This window comes from Aspergillus melleus, assembly GCF_016097325.1.
Source record: "Aspergillus melleus strain CBS 546.65 chromosome Unknown contig7, whole genome shotgun sequence".
In the NCBI taxonomy this organism is placed as follows: Eukaryota; Fungi; Ascomycota; class Eurotiomycetes; order Eurotiales; family Aspergillaceae; genus Aspergillus; species Aspergillus melleus.
The window spans coordinates 248,683-268,051 of NW_025763376.1; the positions used below are offsets into that span (position 1 = coordinate 248,683).

General features: G+C 51.0%; 5 protein-coding genes across 5 annotated transcripts; 1 reads left to right on the forward strand and 4 right to left on the reverse strand.

Moving 5' to 3' along the window:
* Window positions 1-22: 22 nt before the first annotated feature.
* idi1 (isopentenyl-diphosphate delta-isomerase IDI1) lies at window positions 23-983 on the reverse strand (the record flags this gene model as incomplete). The annotated part of the gene is made up of 3 exons (XM_046092796.1): window positions 23-258; window positions 324-662; window positions 743-983. 3 exons carry the CDS (start codon window positions 981-983, stop codon window positions 23-25), a joined length of 816 nt encoding a protein of 271 aa, XP_045948774.1.
* Window positions 984-6,022: 5,039 nt separating this feature from the next.
* LDX57_011051 (putative C2H2 finger domain protein (Ezf)) lies at window positions 6,023-7,853 on the reverse strand. The gene is made up of 3 exons (XM_046092797.1): window positions 6,813-7,853; window positions 6,685-6,758; window positions 6,023-6,620 (listed from the first exon to the last, which is right to left on the reverse strand). The coding sequence occupies exons 1-3, from the start codon at window positions 7,776-7,778 to the stop codon at window positions 6,479-6,481; spliced, it is 1,182 nt and encodes a 393-aa protein (XP_045948775.1). The 5' UTR covers window positions 7,779-7,853; the 3' UTR covers window positions 6,023-6,478.
* Window positions 7,854-9,906: 2,053 nt separating this feature from the next.
* On the reverse strand, window positions 9,907-10,603 carry LDX57_011052 (uncharacterized protein; the record flags this gene model as incomplete). The annotated part of the gene is made up of 3 exons (XM_046092798.1): window positions 9,907-10,365; window positions 10,443-10,506; window positions 10,572-10,603. 3 exons carry the CDS (start codon window positions 10,601-10,603, stop codon window positions 9,907-9,909), a joined length of 555 nt encoding a protein of 184 aa, XP_045948776.1.
* A 746-nt stretch (window positions 10,604-11,349) lies between these two features.
* Window positions 11,350-13,754, reverse strand: LDX57_011053 (uncharacterized protein; the record flags this gene model as incomplete). The annotated part of the gene is made up of 9 exons (XM_046092799.1): window positions 13,262-13,754; window positions 13,048-13,185; window positions 12,433-12,987; window positions 12,090-12,370; window positions 11,869-11,956; window positions 11,761-11,803; window positions 11,665-11,685; window positions 11,542-11,590; window positions 11,350-11,474 (listed from the first exon to the last, which is right to left on the reverse strand). Exons 1-9 carry the CDS (start codon window positions 13,387-13,389, stop codon window positions 11,350-11,352), a joined length of 1,428 nt encoding a protein of 475 aa, XP_045948777.1. The 5' UTR covers window positions 13,390-13,754.
* Window positions 13,755-14,317: 563 nt separating this feature from the next.
* Window positions 14,318-19,340, forward strand: VPS15 (ubiquitin-binding serine/threonine protein kinase VPS15; the record flags this gene model as incomplete). The annotated part of the gene is made up of 3 exons (XM_046092800.1): window positions 14,318-14,531; window positions 14,606-14,726; window positions 14,789-19,340. 3 exons carry the CDS (start codon window positions 14,318-14,320, stop codon window positions 19,338-19,340), a joined length of 4,887 nt encoding a protein of 1,628 aa, XP_045948778.1.
* Between the last annotated feature and the right edge of the window lie 29 nt (window positions 19,341-19,369).

Genomic DNA, 19,369 nt, shown 5'->3' on the forward strand with positions numbered 1-19,369 from the left:
AACGGATGCGTATTATACGATTTCACATCCGGCGAATCTCCGTCTCGCCCTTGTACTTGTCCAACGCGGCAGTGCCCAGGTGGCTCCACCACTCGAACAGCATCGAGTTGCAGATGAGCTTGAACCACGGCGTGAACTTGAGGCCTGGCTGCTCGAACATAGCCTTCAGTTCATCGGCCGAGACGTACTTCGTGTCGCGGACCTCGTTGGGGTTCTCGTTCAGATCGACGTCGGCCTGGATGAAGAGGATATAATCGACTATAGAACGCCTAGTCAGCGGGCGGCCCAATATCCAGAATCCTGACATTATATGAGTCACGTACTTTCATGCTCTCCCCACTTCCCATCGCTCGGGGCCTTGTAATGAATCCTTGTGAAGTACTCAAACTTGTCCAGCGGCACCTGCTCGGGCTGGATTCCCAGCTCCTGTTCCAGCTTGCGCTGCGCAGCCCGCTTCACGCCCAGCACCGCGGCGTCCAGCTGGGCGCCGGTCTCGCCGGGAATTCCCAGGGGGTGAGAGCAGCAGGTATTCGTCCACATGTCGGGGAAGGTGATCTTCTCGGTGGCGCGCTGCTGGAGCAGCAGGCGCTTGTTGGAGTCGAACAGGAAGACGGAGAAGGCACGGTGCAGGAGGCCCTTGTCGATGTTGGGCATCAGGTGGCCTGTAGCAGAACTATTGTCAGCGAATGAAAGAAACAAGAACGCCGACCGTCCGTGTTCAAAAATTCAAGATAAAACATACACGTCTTCTTGCTGGCGCTCCCAATCGGCTTGTCATCATCATCCAGAACGATGCACACCTCCTCCATCAGCCGGACCTGCTCCTCGTCGTATCCCGCCAACTCGCCGCCCTCCCGCACGGAGTTCCCGCTGGCGGCGGGGAAGACCTCGCGAGCCAGCGAGGTATCGACATCCGGGAAAAGAGTGGCCACGTTTTCCGCGGTGATGCGGGGCGGCGCGGTAATCGTGGTGGTAGCACTCATGTTGTGTATGTTGTGGTGGCAATCGGGAAAAACGATCGAAGGGAGGCGGGGAAGAACTAGACGGCAAGCAAGTCGGCCCCTTCTTATTTATCTCGACTTTTTTGTTTTCGGGAGATACGCCGGGCGGCGATGAGTGGCAGAACGGAGGGTTTTCTCCCCATTGCGGGGGTCAACATTCCTTCTGCTCTCGCCTCGTCTCTCCTTGCTTGACTGTCGCTGTCGACATTCGGTAAAACCTGCTCTTCTGATGTCACTATCCACGAGACATTGTTGGAAGTCGGAAGTCGGAACACAGGAATGCAGCTATTCTCAAATTTCGAGACACTTACACTCGGGGTTTACTTCCACTATATCCACCGAAACGCCACCCCCCGGCATCTCCTACAGCACTTGTGATTGCTTGCTGTCTTTTCTACCAAGTCAACCTACCCCGCATTCTCGGTCTCCGCCCGGTGGGTTAACAGTCGTGTAGGTGTGAAACAGTAACCCAACAAGGCTGTGGAAGGCCTGGACAACAAACGATCACTCACATCCACCGATGCATGCGATCATAAATTTTCCGAAGGTAAGCCAGGGCAAGTCGTTAAGACCTTAGCTAAGCCCAAGCCTAAACCTGCCGGGTATAGCCTACATAATCCTCAGCCTTCTCATGAATATTCAAAAGCAGCCGAGGCAGAGCCATACGCACAGTTCCAACTTGGTACTATATATAAACTCTCAGCCAACTCGTCCTCCCATCCAACAATTGAAAGGTGGTGATCAGACCGGAGGATCTCCCGCTTCAACCTTGGCCCGGGAAGTATACCTTCCAATAGAATAGGCTGAAGTATTCGGTTCGGATGTTCAGTTCCTTTCAAGGCGCTTGCTTATGCTCATCCCTGTCCTGGGCTATACTGGATCATATGATATAGCCAAGTCACTTGGCTACTCACAATCAGCCCGTAAGGTACACAACTAGCAGGTAGTAGGTACGGTAGGCAGGCAGGCAAGCACCTGGCTCACCAGAGAGGAACCGATCCAATAGAATGTTGGCGTAAGCGAAGAAACACCCCAAGGAACGACCTTGCATCGTCACATCAATGCGCTCCTGCACCCGGCCTTGAGGACCAGGATCAAGTGAGGGGGTTTCTTGGTGTTTCACTGTACTTCACCGGATCTCCTGCTGCTTGTGGGATGATACAGCCAGTACTTCGTAACATGGAAGTGGAAGGACAGATTGGTTAAAGAGATGGAAACCTGCAGATAGAACCTGGAAGCCTGTTCTATCAGTTAGCACCCACGTACAGCATTCCAAGGTAAGTAAGTACCTACCTAGTCATTTTTGCCTGCAGCCTGCACCTAGTTCGACGCGTTAATTGCTATAACACCACCAGATATTACTAAATTCTTCAAGGAAGTATTCCAAATGAGGGGTACATCATCCCTACCTACCTACAGGTCCACTTCCATTCCTATCTTCGTCAGATCCTACCTAGGACATTTCACTTTAATAAAATGCACATCCCTATTGACCGCCCGACATGATTTGGAATAAGCAAGTGCCAATCATCGCAACGATGCCATCGTACTTCCGTATTTTTACCTATTGTCTCGCCTTGCCTTACAACGTACCATGAGGTCTGCAGCTACATCCTTGTGTCAAATCAGGGCCACGCTGAAAAGGAGGGCAGCGAGGGAAATAGTGAAACCACGAAAAGAGATGGCTGCTGCAATACCTACCAATGCCCCGTGATTCAAGATACTGTCACTCGATTGTATTTTTGCTACTCCGTAATTGGACAGAAACTGGACGTGGCTCAGCTATCCCCATTTTAAAAGAATGGGAGTGGGGTTAGAAATGATGCAAGAGAAGACATTCATAGTTTCTATAAAGATACGTATCACATGTATTCTCGAGTAAGCACTTGAGAGTGGACGACCACGGCGCTGTATTCGGACCAAGTATTGACACAATACAGTTGCTTCAAATAACTCGCCGCCTGGCATCCTCGAAACCCCTTGCGCGCCGGGTATCCATCTCTTCTCTGGTGGCTGGTATGATCTGGTGCGCCCAGCTTGCGAGGGGCTTTTATCAGGATGAAAAATTTGTGATGTGAAAGTCTTAGCCACTTCGGGGTTCAGTCTTGCAGTCTATATATCTCCTTCTCTCTCGCTCTCTCCTTAGGCGAGTTCTAACAATCAATCTCGAATCAAGGGACCAGATGATCTAAAGCAGAAAAGGACTGAGCAAATGTAGCTCAAGGTGATTGATCGGTGGACCTCAGCACCGCAGCTTCCATAATCCATTCCACGTAGGCACGAATCAACAAAACCGACATCCGATGGGGTAAGGGAGTCGAAATTCGATATGAATATTGAGCGATCAAGACAAAGTTGCAGATCTACCGCCGAAGACTACGCGGACTATGATATTCCACCGTCTGATTGAAATCATCAAGCAACGGTAAAGGATCATCCCCGTGCCCATTGTGCATCTTTCTTAATCTCTCGGCAATTGTAGCATCTAGCTGTGGCTGTCTAGTGATGCTTATCTTCCTCTTCGACAGCCGAAGAACGTAGATAGGGATCGGGGTCGTATCAGTATGAGCAGTCTCATAGACGTAGTCGACATTATTGACGTCAAGGACGAAAAAAAGGCATGATTCCCGGGGTATACGTTCATCGCGAGAAACTGAGTTTGGAGATCTGGACGGCGATTGCGAATAGCGCACTCAGCCTTCGACACGAATGGACTTATAGATCCTAGATAATCGCCAGGGTCGAGTAAGCTGGTGGGCGTGTCGCCCAGGATTCGGATTGGTTGGGAATCAAGTTGTTCAAGGAGTTTGGAAACTGTGTCTGGGATGTGGTTTATGATACGCTCCCGAACATGTTGTGCCTGATCCTCCATTGTGATTCAATGATGCGTGTGGGATAAAGAAACTGGCCAAGTCCGAGTCTCTATTTATCTCCAAAATCACACCGCCATATCTCCCATTTTCTAGAAGGGCATTGGTTGTGCTGCCTTGACTGAACACTTATACGCCTTCTCGCAAGGGTTGTATCTATCTGAGCTCCCTATTTCCAGTAGGCACCCGTGCACGGTAGGTTTACTGTCAGACAATCCAGACCAACCGGGTGAGTTCCGTAAGAAACAAAGACCAGGGCGGGAGGAAATGAGACAGACAGACCTAGCAGACCCATATTAGGGACTCTTATTTGTGTTGTTTTTGGTTTAATTTATCACTACGCAGCATTGCTGGTTACTGGACGGATTCGATTGAGCTAGAAATCACTTTATGAGATAGTGTTAGTTATTGAGTAAGTGGTTTGGGTCCTGCGAGTCAGTGGCCCTGGTCACTAATAACTAGTAGATGAATAGTAAATTAAGAAAAGATGGTACTTGGTCGGTGTGGACTTTGCGACGGCCGACGAGACTGTTGCAGAGTAGTCTACGAAGTAAGTAATTACTTTTAATCAGTACCTAGTTAGAGGAGAGGAGTTGCTGCGCTATAGGTAGACTTGGGATGTAATAGCGAGACATTCGCTTGATCTTTCCGGCTCGGGTGAGGCCCGAGGATAGCTCCTTCGGTCTTCCGGGTGGAAGTAGTACTTGTGCCTTGTTGAATTGTCCACCCGATCCATTATCCATATCCTCTTGGATGGGTCCTGCTGGCCCTACACATCACTACCGGAGTAGGTAATAGTATTTTTGTCCGCGGTGTTTGAACAACATCCGGGCGGCGGGTTCCGCCGCTAAAGAAGGTACCCCTAATTTTGGGAGCATTAAAAGAGATGACATAAGAGCAAGAAAAAGGGGGGAAACGTAGATTCATGGAATAGAAAAGAGACCAAAACCAAGAAATCTAGGAAGCAAGACACGGGAAGAAAAAAGCACTGCAAAAAGAAGGAGAGAAACGGGTGACTGCGTGAAGAGAAACCAACAACCAAGCTAGGCCAGTGACGAGACTCGGCAACGCCAGGACAGAATAATTCCACCTATGAAAAACCCCCCCCTTTTCGCAGAGGATCAACAGTGCATGCAATTAACGCTCCATTGCACAAAGGATCTACGAACCGCGATAGTACTTTCTGTTTTCGCTGTTCGGTGCGAGGGTTCTGTTTCTGTTTTTCCTTGTCTCGACTCGACTTATCGACTCGACTCTCGGCACCGATCCTTTCGGTCTTCGCCGATCGAAATATTGAGGAGGATTGGAATCCAGGTCCTAGTTAGTTAGATAGGTACTCCATAGCTAGTCCGTTAAGGCCCGGCGGGCGAGAGGAAGACCAGACCCATGGGAAAGAAGGAATGGAGTGTCGACGACTCGACGGGGATCCGGCTTCTTTGACTAGGGTGGTGGACTCGGCGGGTGTATGGAGTACGGAGTACTAATTTGTACTCCGTACGGCTTGTGATAGTTCGATTCTGGGCCCAGGTTAGACCATGGGGTCGAGTCTCTAGCCCTCCAGTGTCTTCTGACTCTATTTTAAGCATGTCATGTGCCTGTGCTCGAGCGTAAGTATAAGCTTCGCCATCTTGAAGAAGATGACCATCTGGCAGTGCAATCCAATCTACCCAGTCACCAGTGGCAGGGAAGCTAAATCGACCGGTTAGAGAGTGATTTTCAAGTTTCAACCTTGAAGGCGCAAAGCTGGCCGCTCCACAATTAGCACTACTTGGGGGACTAGTACTTCTGGCGTGTCAGTCTACCCGCGGCGTTTAGGTATTGGACCATACTTCTCTATAATGTGATCGCATGCAAGGCATCATGTGAATGCGCCTATTCGTATCGAAGATCTTATCCGATCGATCTGTGAAAGCGGCTGTCTGTGTTCATGGCTTTATAGGAAAATAAGCCTGGGCGCAACTGAGAAAGTCAATGGGCTGGACCAGAAGAAGATCCCGCAATAACCGCATCGGCATCCTTTGGTCGAGATTAGCCGTTCCAATGGTCCCGTGTGGACCTGCCAGTAGCGTATTTCAAGGTCGCGTAGCCTTGTGCGAGCGGCCTGCTGTACTGAGTGGTAACAAAAAAAAATTTAGCACAGAATAAGATCATGGCGAATTAAATAGCATATAATAAGAAAAAATGAAGAGATTTCCAAAATGTTGAAAGGCCCGAAGCCCATCAAAGGTCCAAGTTGATCTGAGCATGGACCAGCCATGCATTAAAGCCTAATTTCTATTAGCGCCCAAGCGCTTCAATGCGGGATCTAACGACTCGTCCAAAATGTGCAAAACCAAAACACAACCGCAAAACAGTGCAGATATAAATAAAAATGAAAATGACAAAAGCCGCCCCCATCCATCATGTACAATAGTTTCGATCAAGGTATACATCACTGCCCGTTACTGAACTCGCAAAATAAAATTCACAGGAAAAGAAAAAAAAAGAAAAAAGCATATTCGTTGAACACCGAGGACCATATCTGCGATCAACGCAGCATAAAGCTGGTCGCGGTTCTAATGTCATATTTGTAGTGTTTCGTTCGGATGTGAGAGCATGAAGGTCAAATCACATTTCTGGGGTAAATCGTTCCATCTTGATTTCATGAATGTCTGTCGTCAAGGGGGATTGCGGCACAGGGTCGGCCTTTTTCTCGCGTTTAGCTTCCTTCGCAGCTTTGCGTTTTCGTCTCTCGCAGTCAGGTCGGTGTCTATTATAGAATATGAACTTAGCGTGGGTGCCAATAGAGTTTCAATTCGAAATTCCTAACATACCTTGTTAACGTGTCTTGCCGACTGAACTTCTGATCACATAAATCACAGGTGAACTTTCGAATGCCACGATGGATCTGTCATTGCCGTTAGCTCTGGCGGTCCCTAGACCGTAGATACAGGTTACTTACACTATCCACGTGTCTTCTGAGGTCAGTCCGCCTTCCAAAAGGCCGTTCGCAGGTCTCGCAGTGGTACATCTTCCTTCGGGATGGGTCGTGTTTCTTCATGTGCTCACGGCAGTTCGAGCGTCGAGTAAAGCGAGTACCACAGGTGGTGCACTCAAGACCACTAGCCGATGGGATCTTGGAGGGATCGTTATTAGATGTTTCGCCACGACTTTTGGTCCACTTCAAGATTACCTCGTATGGATGACTCTGCGTCACTGAGTTTTGGCCGCGTTTCGGGAGACGTTCGTCCTTCGGATCAACCTCAACGAGTGTGCCACTGGTGCTCCCAGTCAGCTGGTGATCAGAGGATATATCGTTGTTGGTCATCGTTTGCGGCATCGGTGCCACTAACGAAGTCGTGGGGTCATCGGTGACGGTTGGAAGAAAGCCCTGGTCCCAGCATTCGTTGTGCTCTTCCTTAATCTTGCACGGTCTGTCAAAGGGATCGAAAACTTCGTTCGGCCACATGCCTGAACTCTGACTCCGGATCATGTCGTGATGTCCCGCAATTTCCATGGGAACACCGTATTCTGGCGAGGCACTCAACGCCTGGGAACCGTAGTAACTGAGGGGCGAGGCTGAAACATCCGGATAACCGCCAAAAGGCTCGTATTTTGTCGCAGGAGAAAATGGGCCAACGTCCAGCGCGGCATTAATAATGGTATCGGGAGGCATTATTTGATCAGACCAGTCGGTTGTCGGTGATGGGTACGTTTCGGAAGTGTAGACCGTCGACTGCTCAGCAGAGGGGCCCATATCGCAGTGGCAGATTCCCAACCCCACGGGGGGCTGAGAGTGAGGTACATAATTATGAACGGACCGCATTGTCGACGAGTAAGCTGGAGAGGTATCCAGCATCATTGGATCATCCGACAGGGTCCGAACGAGCGAGGGAGGGGAAGGAAACGGCATAGAAGTACAGTCCATCCTTTAGTGTCACAAGCGGCGAAAACGAGAGGGAGGAAGCGAGGCTCGAGAGGCAACGAAACGAGAGAACTTATAAGCCCGGAAAAACGATAAATAAAGAGGAAAATAAAGAGAAAGAAGCGCGGTTATAAGAAAAATAAAATGAAAGCCAGATGCAAGAAAAGAAAAGAAATAAACAACAGCAAAATAGCAAAAGACAGACTGGTGTTCTTATTGTCGCAAGCTAAGAGAACTTTTTCTCTCTCTCAATCTCACCCGTGGGAAACCAATACAGGCAGGCAGCGAACTATATCCACGACCTAAGGAAGCCACGAGGGTTTATAAGAAGAAAGATGAAGATAGTGACTCAACAGAAGCACCGTTGGAAGGGATTAATAGTGGCGAACATGGAGCGTGGCTGAAAATGGGATCGATAGAATACGCCATATAACAATTGGAGGGGACGGTGCCGCCGCGCTGGCACAGTGAGAGCGACGAGCAGCAACCTTGACGCCTGGGTCAGGCAAGGCAGAATTGAGGAAAAGCAGATGCATGAATGCGGTGGGCAAGAGGGAAACACAGAATGAGTAAGGTGAGTGAAGGGGGGTGTGGCAGGTCTAGCTGGAGTGAGGGCCGGACCGGGTTGACTGCAGGCCATCTCTGCAGTATCCAGATAGGCGCGACAAAGAGAAAGTCGGCATGCACAATGACTTAGCGCCGGAAGAGTGTGATCAGGTCAAATTATCAGTCCATCAGCCTGTCAAGTCAGAAGTCTTCGTCGGCACCGGGGTCGAACAGGGATGGAAGAAGAGGGGGGGGGGGGGAAGAGAGAGACTGAGCATCGTCATTGTGGCCTAATGGAATTTGCCCGAGTCGACTGAAAAAAGAAATGAAAAAGAAAATAGAATCGAATAGGATAAGATAATCAGACGAAAATCAAAAAAGTCAAAATAAATATGAGAGAGATTTATTAATAACCGCAATAATACAATAATATTCCAACAGCAATCCCAGAGGGAGACCCGAGGGAAGCCCCAGTGACAGGGGATTAAAAATAACAAAAACAAGGAAAAAGAAAAGAGAATCACCGACAGGGTGGGTGGAAAGCACCCAGCAGGAGGAGCAGTACCTAGTACTTGGTCAATGGGAAATTCGGACAGTCAATCAATCACCGGGGGGGTGGTCCATCAGAAGGGATTGTATGGATGGGATGCAACTGGAGGCACTTGGAGGACCCGCGACTTCTCTCCCACTTTGGAACCGCCTGGTTCCCCCGATTACCACCGGCCGGACGAGTTACCAGCACATTGATTTTTCTTCTTTTTTTCTGCTTCTTCCTCCGCTCGAAGTGGTTAAGGCTGGACCCGACAGTCTGGTACCTTGCTTGGCAAATGAGCAGTGCGTGTCGCCTGGTCTGATTGGCAAACACAGCCGCATGATCCGGGAAGAAAAAAAGGGGAGAGGGGTAAGAAGAAATGTGACGATGGAAGAAAGAGGGGGGGAGGGACATACGGAGTATACAGCCCTAGATTGCAGACCAACAATCAGAATAGGCTCTCCGTCACCCATTCGTTTCCCTCCCTATGAACAATGCTTTTGATTCCAATCAGTACTCCGGAGGATGGGAAACAAGCGATCTGGATCATTTAGTAAACAGTTGACCAGGAAAAGTCCTCCTGCCCCATCGGGACGAACCCCTGCTCGTTAATTTGTGTACGTGTCTATTTATCATCACCTTATATCAATTCCCCACCTATCAACCACCACATTCCAGAAAAAGGAAAGGTAATCCGTCGTGCATACGCGAAAATAAAATAAATCAGAGAATATCGATGTCATGAATACGAAAAATGTGATCCAAGATAAATCAGTTGGGATCCAAACGGAAAAGCAAAAAAGGAAAAATGAAATAAAAAAGAAAAATTAGGAAAAGCAATCACGCCCGAGTCCTCTGTCGAACAGGGCTCAGTTCGAACGATTCCCCGTTTGGGAACTGGTCAGGGACCGGTCCTCACGCTAAATCTTTAGCTATGGCACCGGCTATGCAGCAGGTGCGTGTGCATAGCATTCGAGGCAGTGGTCCGTCTGCCCTGCGCGAGGTTCCCCAAAACGAACATTCTCTCCCCGAATGACAATAATGAATGATCATTTATTGGCGCCGGTGGTGGACGGCCACCGTAGCTGCCACTCGCTCCACCTGGGTCCGCAACCGTTCCACCTCGTCGATCATATCCGCGATGTCAACACGCCCGGCCTGCCCCGGGCCTAGCCCGCGCGCTTCGGGATGCTGACCCGGACTAGTGCGGCCTCTGGGCCTCGCAGAGCCCAGAGAACGCTCCGTTGCGGAGGCATAGAGCGGGGCGCGGTGCGTGGAGAGAGCGAAACCACTCTGGATCGAGGATGTAGGTCGGCTACCTCCTCGTGCCGTCGCGGTCGGGGGGAAATGACTATTTCGCCGAGCAACATAGCGGCGGCTAGATTCATAGGCCGAGATCAACGCAACAAAGGGGAGATGGGTGGCTCGGAGGAGGATGATACGCACTCGACGTATGCGCTCTGCAGACAGAAAGAGCCGCAGAGGACGGATACAGAGAAGAGGAATGAGATTCTGTCGGCGGGAGAAGTAAAGTCAGTGGTCAATTGCCAAGCGCAGAACAAACGGTGCAAACCAGGGTCTCAACTGACCAAGGGAGGCATGAAATAGGTTAGTCGCCGGGAGTTACTGCTTTCAAGCACGTAAATGGACAGCCTATTTCCACACCAGTTAGACGACCGACCCCAAACGAGACGAGCATGAACCGGTTGGTTACTGACTGGAAGAGATACTCTTCCCGGGCATGAGCCATGACCTAAGGAGAACTAATCAACACGCCGGATTCAGAGAAAATTCACGGAAGTGACGGAACGGACCCCTTCTAGACTCATACTCATCAAACTGACCAACGAGGAGATCAACAGTAGATTTGTCATGGAGACGAAGATTAACCTGCACATCATGGCCGTCAGTATTCCCAATTTCTCTGTGATGTAATTCGAAGCTCCAGTGCCAAGGTGCCGTGGGGTTGGATGCCCTATGGAGTATGGCAGAGGCATGGCGCCTACAGGGTCTCTCAACCCATCCGTCACCCTCATCGGCAACCACACTGCGCACGATCGGGCGACCCCACGAGGACCACCAAAATAGAAAATAGAACTGAAAAGAAAAATCCGATAATTCAAATCGTTGGGCACAGTAGCATCTCCAACGCCACTGGCGTCGTCGAACGTGACCGTAGGAGTATGCGACCGACTTTTCCAAAGTTCCTGTGGCGCAGGTATAGAAAAGACTCACATTAAACCGTAGCCGAAGATTGGGGAAATCTAAAGAATTAGCGTGTTAGTTAACTTAACGCGAGAGCCAACCAATTTTGCCAAACCCCTGACAATTTCAATTCAGGCCGCATGACAGCCGCTTAGTGCGTCGGACTTACTTCCTGAGCGATGTCCTAATATCCAATCGATTCAGCCACCATCAGTTTTGAAGAACGCTTTCCACCAACTTTAGGAACAACGCACGAAGCCCAATACGTTCGATCTGCCTCGCACCGTTAGTTCAAAGAGCGGTCGACACCGGGGGGCTTTCACCGCCATACCCAAAGAACACCTTCACCAAAATCCACGACATTTGCCTGAGAGAAAGGCGGTCGCGCGCCAGCATCGTGAATGTCGTCAAGAACCCTGCCCACCGTTGGCACCGACATTTACTTTTGCCCGGGGTCTAACCCAATCAGGACATTGAACTTACCGATATACAGCACTACTACCACGGGGATGAACCGGAAAAAGGCCTTGGTCTAGTCATATCGATCAGCCTCACCTCCCCTCCATCCCACGCCAAACGCGGTAGGTCAAGTGTGTCTATCCATACCATCTCCTTCAAAACCGGTATCTACACATGGAACCAGTCAGTGGGGCGTTCTGGAAATCGGTGCGCCCATGCGCGCGATCGGCGGGTCCGACATACCAGGCTTCCAAAGTAAGAGTTCAGGCTCACCAGCGAGCATAGTCTTGTCCACCGCAGTTAGATCCTGAAACTCAGACCTGACATGATTCAAAGGATGTGGATCCTCACCGTGGAACCAGAAACAGTGCCTCCAGGGATAGAATGTCGAATGATAGGTCCGTGATGTAGTCACTCTCCTGGGCCAGACCGATAATCCCTGGACATCCCTCCTATCAGTTCATGGATTCAGACCTCTTTCAGCTGGGGCAACACCACTGTGCCAGATCCAGACCGACAGGACAGAGCTGAAACGTTGACAAGGCAGACTCGCGTGTTACAGAATGACTCACTTGTGATGACGAAGGCCAGTCCTGTGCCTATGATACCCATGTTCCACACCTTCCAGAAGTCCATCTGGTAGAAGAGCATACCCGCGTCTGCCATGCCACTGAACTCATCGTAAGCAAACGCGGCAATCCAGAAATACATCAGCGTCTCGAAAAGCCCTATGCCCGTCGGCTTCCTTTCAACAAGAACCGCATAATACAGAAGAAGAAAAGATACGAAGAAGGCAGCTTCGAACGCTTTCCGATATACGGGGACCCTCAGACGTGAGTATGGGTCTGCCGTTCTGTATCGGGTTACACGAGTTAGCAGGCTACTAACTGTATGAACGAATGCAGTCCATCTTACCGTTTATCGAGGAAATGCGGTCGTTTGGTCGAGTGTACGCTCAATGTGTCCCAGAATACAATCTCCCCCTTCCATATGTTGTCTATGACCCTCTGGACCACCTTCTGACCCAGAAATGTCTTTGCATGCGCGATGGTGGCAATTTCTAATGCATTCAGACCAAAGAACAGGGAGAACCTCTCCAGCTCCTGTGCATCCTGAGAGGAGCTATACGAGCCTTGATTATCCATAGCAAAGGAGCTTCCTACGCGACTCCGACCCCCGAATAAGTTGTAAACAGACGGGGGAGAGCTATGGAGTAATGGTATCGTCTCGCTCTCTCGTCTGTTGTGTCCTTCAACGGAACCCGCAAAGCCTGCAGTGCCTCGCTCCGCTTGGGCCAGGGAGACAATGCTTTGATTATATAACTGAATCTCTTCCAGCAAGAACTCAATGGTCTCTCGTTGATCGAGATGGCAGAGGAACTGCCAGGCAACATACTCGCAGGCATATCCGCGACTTTCATTGAGACCCCAGTCGGCATCAGTGGTATTATCGAATTCCCATTTTAAGATCCTATCCAGAAATGGGTTCAGAACTGATCTTCTCAAAGCAGAATACGGGTGAGGAACATACATCAAAGCAGCAATTATGGAGGGATTATGTGAGTTCTCGGCCAAGGCGTAAATCAGATGTCTCAGATGTTGACCATGGGGAGTAGACCTCAGCTGCTCGAATGTATACGACACATCAGAAACGGCCAGGGTTATGAAACTAGACGACAGACGACACACGTCAGATATCGTATACAATCTCTATCGGTTAGTTAAGAGTGAACGAGAAAATTTACTTGTACAGCTTTCGAACCACGTCCGCCAGCGGCTCGGTATCTTCGATAATCGGGGGCTCGAGTTGCTGTCCATTATCCGCGGGCGCTGTCGATGATGTCGAAGAATCCGGCCTAATAGAAGAAGACATGTAGGGTACCTAACGGTTAGGCTTCACAGCCAAGACAGCTAGACGTAGGAACAAAGTCTCGCTACCATGGAGCACAACAAAAGGGCGGGGTTGAAAGAAAATTCAGAGGAGCAGCCACCGACAGAGGTTTGAGGAAGCAGGTTCGGGAGCTTTGAATTGTTCAGTCGGTGAACAAGCTTTTCGCGCAAGAATGACTGACATTCGAGAGCTTATCAGGCGAGTCTTGGCAGCGATCGTGCCACGTGAATCCTGACGATATGCTGCTTAGTGGGCGATATGACCAACGTTGAACTTGACGAGTGACGAGTGAGAGTCGGCAAAACAGGAGTATCGGTGAAGCATCCAGCAAGAGTGTCAGAGGTGGGTAGGATCCATAATCGTCGGATGACTACCGATGTCCATGATAGATAGTCGGGGCTTTGATTGGTTCAGCACGTTCACCCCAAGCCTGATAGCTCTTAGTGACATCAGTAGCCGGAGACCAGGGGGTTCCTAGTTGCTTCGAGGCTCTCGAGTTTGTGGACTGTTAAGCCCAGAAAGTCCATTGGACATAATATGCTCTGTTGTATTCTTTCCGGAGAATACCATTAACCATTCCATACTATAGTGTTAGTTGCAAGTTACTACTCCGTACGGAGTAGCAACTTGTTTGTTTGATCGCTGATGTCCGCTAACCGCATCGGTGCATCCATGTCACGAGTCGACTCACTCACCGCCTTCCCCGTAGGACCCCGTATCATGTGACCCGCTCCAGCCATTTCCCCCCAGCGCGTCGACTTGACTTCATCTTAAATCGACTTGCAATACTCGGCCCATTCTTGTCGCTCGCCTGAGCGCTTCGGCAGAATTACAGCTTGCCAGTTTCCGTTTTTGCTGGATATCTCCGGCTTTCACCCCAATCCCTGTGAGATGAAGACGCATCGGCATCATGGGTCAAGGTTACTCCCTTACAACCCTCTCGGCGGGTTCGGCTGGGATCGATGTTCCAGAGCTGTCCGATCTGATGTATGAGAAGTCGATGGGCGGCGGTAGATTCATGAAGAGCATCCGCGCAAGGCGACAAAATGGTCTCGTCTTCGTGAAGGTGATTATGAAGCCTTATCCTAGCATGAAGCTGGAGCCATATGTCAAAGCCATACTTAGTAGGTTTGCCTGTGTTTATTCCTCGAACGCATTAAGAGTTGTGGGGCCGGAGTATACTAATGGTTGAGTTTAGGGGAGCGCAAGTTGCTTTCTGAAGTACCCAACGCTTTAAGCCATCAGAGGGTGTTGGAGACCAGCACGGGCGGCTACCTCGTTCGCCAGTACATCCACAGTTCCCTTTACGACCGCATGAGGTAGGTGTTGTTCCTGGGCTTCTTTTGAATCCACGTCATGTCGAATGTGCTAACGTAAGCAGCACCCGCCCTTTCCCCGAAGATATTGAAAAGAAGTGGATTGCTTTCCAGCTATTGTGTGCTTTGCGCGATTGTCACTCGCTGGATGTGTTCCACGGGGACATTAAGACGGAGAATGTCTTGGTCACTTCCTGGAATTGGCTGTATCTCTCGGATTTCTCTTCATCTTTCAAACCAACATTTCTTCCGGAAGACAATCCGGCCGACTTCTATTTCTACTTCGATACGTCCGGGCGACGAACCTGCTATCTGGCTCCAGAACGATTCCTGGAAGCCGGTGAAGAGCCGGGGAACCGGAATGTCAACTGGGCCATGGACATTTTCAGCGCTGGCTGTGTGATCGCGGAGTTGTTCTTAGAGGCCCCGATCTTCACGTTGAGTCAGATCTACAATTATCGGAAAGGCGAGTACAGCCCAGAGCACAGCCAGTTAATGAAGGTGGAAGACCCGGAAATACGGGACATGATTCTCCACATGATCCAACTCGAGCCGGAATCGAGATACTCGGCGGAGGAGTATCTGAATTTCTGGAAGGCGAAGGCGTTCCCGGAGTATTTCTACAGCTTCCTTCACCAATACATGTCGCTCATGACCGACCCCTCTTCAGGGAGAGCCCAGGTTGAAGCCGAGTCGGCCAACAGGGGCGAGGCCGATGATAGAATCGAGCGGGTCTTTTACGATTTTGACAAGATATCCTATTTCCTCGGCTCTTCTCCCAAGGCCGCCAGCAACAATTTTGGCCAATCCACCGCCAGACTCACCGGCACCACCTTTCCTGTCCACCTTGACCTGCCTAATTATAGGCACCAGGCATCGACATCCCAGGCGCCAGCAGAAGATGGCGTGTTGATTTTTCTGACGCTTGTCGTGTCGAATCTGCGCAACACGTCCAAGGCATCGGCTCGGATCAAAGCCTGTGACATTCTTCTCGCCTTCGCTGAGAGATTGTCGGACGAAGCCAAGCTGGACCGCATACTCCCTTACATAATGATTCTTCTTAACGATCGCACGGACTCGGTGAAAGTCGCCTCCATCCGCACTCTGGCACAGCTACTGGAAATGGTCCAAGTAGTCTCTCCGGTTAACGCTTACCTTTTCTCCGAATACATCTTCCCCAGGCTTCAACCATTCGTCCCAAGCGCGAATTCGAACCCCAGCTCTCTGGTCCGCGCCGCTTACGCATCGTGTATTGCGTCCCTCGCGCAGTCGTCACTCCGGTTTTTGGATATGATTCAAGCATTGCGCTCCGACACCCGCCTGCCGGATCTGATTCCAGCGGGTTCTGAACCCAGATGGACGGAGGATGCCACATATCACAATCTCTACGACGTTGCGCGAGTCGACCTTCTGGACTATTTCGAAGCGCACACGAAAGCTCTCTTGACCGACAGTGATCCCTCTGTTCGTCGAGCATTTCTCGGATCGGTCTCCAGTTTATGTGTGTTCTTTGGGAACGCCAAGACGAATGAAGTGATTTTGAGCCATCTGAACACATACTTGAACGATCGCGACTGGATTTTGAAATGCGCCTTCTTTGAGGCCGTAGTAGGTGTGGCAGCTTACGTGGGGAGCACAAGTTTGGAACAATACATTCTACCCTTGATGGTTCAATCCATGGCCGACCCCGAGGAGTTCGTTGTGGAAAGGGTGATTCGATCATTGGCTGCGATGGCTGACCTCGGTCTTTTCCAACGGTCTACCATTTGGGATTTGCTTCACACCACCGTCCGGTATTTGATTCATCCTAATATTTGGGTCCGGGACGCAGCGGCGTTACTGGTCACCAATTCGACCAAGTATCTATCTCTTCCCGACAAGATCTGTGTTCTGACGCCACTTGTACGGCCTTATATCAAGGTGAACTCATGGAATTTTTCCAAGACTGAGCTGCTCGACGTGCTCAAAAGACCACTTACACGGGGCGTGTATGACCTGGCCTTGGTCTGGGCAACAAAAGCGGATAAGGGATTGTTCTGGAAGTCAGCGGCTTCCGATGGCATGTTCACTCTAAACGCATCCGATGGCTTGCCCTCCCGTAGCGGACAGAAGCTTTCGGGCCTTTCATTGAGTGCGCAACCTAGGAATGATGAGGATGAGCAGTGGATATCTCGGCTTCGAAATATGGGGATGAGCACAGAAGACGAGTTCAAGTTTGTCGCTCTCAGAGAGTATATCAGGAAGGTATCACGGCATCACACAAAGCATGCTGATGGTGCAATATCTCCCCTGAGCAATGTCGTCGCTTTGACACAGCTTGGGGTTACTCCACAGACAGTTTTCTTTGACAAGACCCAAAATATCAGGCCACGCAGAGATGATCACGCCATGACCAGAAACGAGTCGAGTAGGCCCGATGAGCGTAGGCATACCATTACGGATGCCCTCCTTGACGCTTCAACCACCATAGACAGGGCACCAAACAATCGTCGGAAACACTTGCGGACGAGAAGCCAACTGCAGCGGGAGTCAGGAGCTCCACGACAACATGCCTTGGATATTGTCCGGGCCACGGAACACTCTGCTGCATCGTCGCCGCTAGCATCCTCGCCAAGTGGTGCACCTGGCTCTCGGCCCATTTCGCCACCCAGTTCGGACACTGAGCGGAGAGCGTCAGGGGGTGGCAGGGAAAGTCCAGGGCAAAACAGCTCTTCGACGCCCACCGACGCGGAGAACCCAACGATCAAGAATCTAGCTGCCGGCGTACAGAGAAAGTCCAGCGCCATGAGCCTGCTCAACCGCAAAGACTACTCCGCCAAAGCATATGCGGAGACGGGCACAAGTTCAGCGAATGCGTTTGGCAAAGTTGACGTGCCAGCCCAAAGAGAAGCATCGGAGCCACCCACCCCTTCTTCTGCTCAGCATGACCGAAAAGCGCCCGGCAACCAACCTCAAAAATACCATGCGAACCATTCCTACAACGGGGATGATCCTGCCATTCTCAAGATGCTGGATTCGGTATTCGCCGAGAACTATCCTACGGACTTTTTTGATCTCGGACCCTACGTGAAAGAACTCGACCCCCGGCGTCCGATCAAGAAGAGCAATAGCAACGATCTCAACAAAGTGTGGAAGCCTACGGGAGGACTCGTCGCCATTTTCGGGGAACACAGCGGCTCTGTGAACCGAGTGATCGTCGCCCCAGATCACGCATTCTTCGTGACTGGCTCGGACGATGGCACCGTAAAGATCTGGGACACAACCCGTTTAGAGAAAAATCTGACACCGAGGTCTCGGCAAACCTATCGTCATTCGGCCGAAGCCAAGGTCAAGACGCTGACATTTGTGGAGAATACACACACCTTTGTCAGTGGTGCGACGGATGGAAGTATCCATGCCGTTAAAGTCGACTATCACAATGTGAATGACACCGTTCGGTACGGGAAGCTGCAACTAGTGCGGGAGTATCAGCTACCGGTCGCAGACGATGGGACACCGGAGTATGCCTTGTGGATGGAGCATTTCCGGGTTGATGCCCAGTCAATCCTCCTCATCGCCACTAACACCTGCCGAATTCTTGCGCTGGACATGAAAACCATGCTTCCTATGTACTCACTTCAAAACCCCGTCCATCACGGAACGCCGACCACGTTCTGTTGCGATCGAAAGCACAACTGGCTACTCATAGGCACCACTCATGGGATTCTGGATCTCTGGGACCTTCGTTTTCGGGTACAATTGAAGGCGTGGGGTCTTCCTGGATCGACCATCATCCACCGGCTCCAGGTCCACCCGACTAAGGGACGCGGACGATGGGTTTGCGTGTCGAGCAGTGGCAGCCATGGCAACGAGATCACGGTATGGGATATTGAGAAGATCCGCTGTCGCGAGATATACCGCGCGGATTCACCCGGCGTAGGCGGTGTCAGTCCCACCGTGAACGGCGGTCATCACAGCCCTCATGGCGGCAACCCCCCGGCAAAACCCGAGCTAGGCTGGTTGACCCTCAAGGAATACGACGCCTGGCAAGTCGAAGGCGACCGACCGGAAGGCATGTTGAGTCGGTTTGCCATCGACGGGCCCGGTTCAGCCGCCGTGGAGCAAGCGTCCAAGCCGTCCCCGCCCGGCACGCCAGCGGGTATCTGCACCTTTGCCGTGGGATTCGACTCTCCGGATGACGGCAAGGACAATAGTACGCGATGCGGGTTCGTCATATCCGGAGGAAGTGATCGGAAAATTCGATTCTGGGATTTGGCGCGACCGGAACTCTCGTCGATCGTCAGCGGGCTAGACGCCGTCACCGATGGAGTGGCGACCGGCAAACCGCGTTACGACGTCGCGCAGCTCGGCCCATCTCTGCTCATGACCACCGAACATCTCCCTAGCTCTGCCGCTGGGACCACCACGACCCCTACGACCACCGGCGCCGGCGGAAAGGGAGCCGCCAGTCGAAAGGCCGGCAGTGGGCGATTACCACGCAGCACGGTGATCAGCCTGCAGCAGCAGCAACTCTTGAAAAGCCACTTGGACTTTATCCAGGATGTTGCGGTGCTGCGGTCGCCGTATGGGATGGTCGTTAGTGTCGACCGTGCCGGGATGGTTTATGTTTTTCAATGATCTTGTCGTTATTTTAGTCAATTATGATA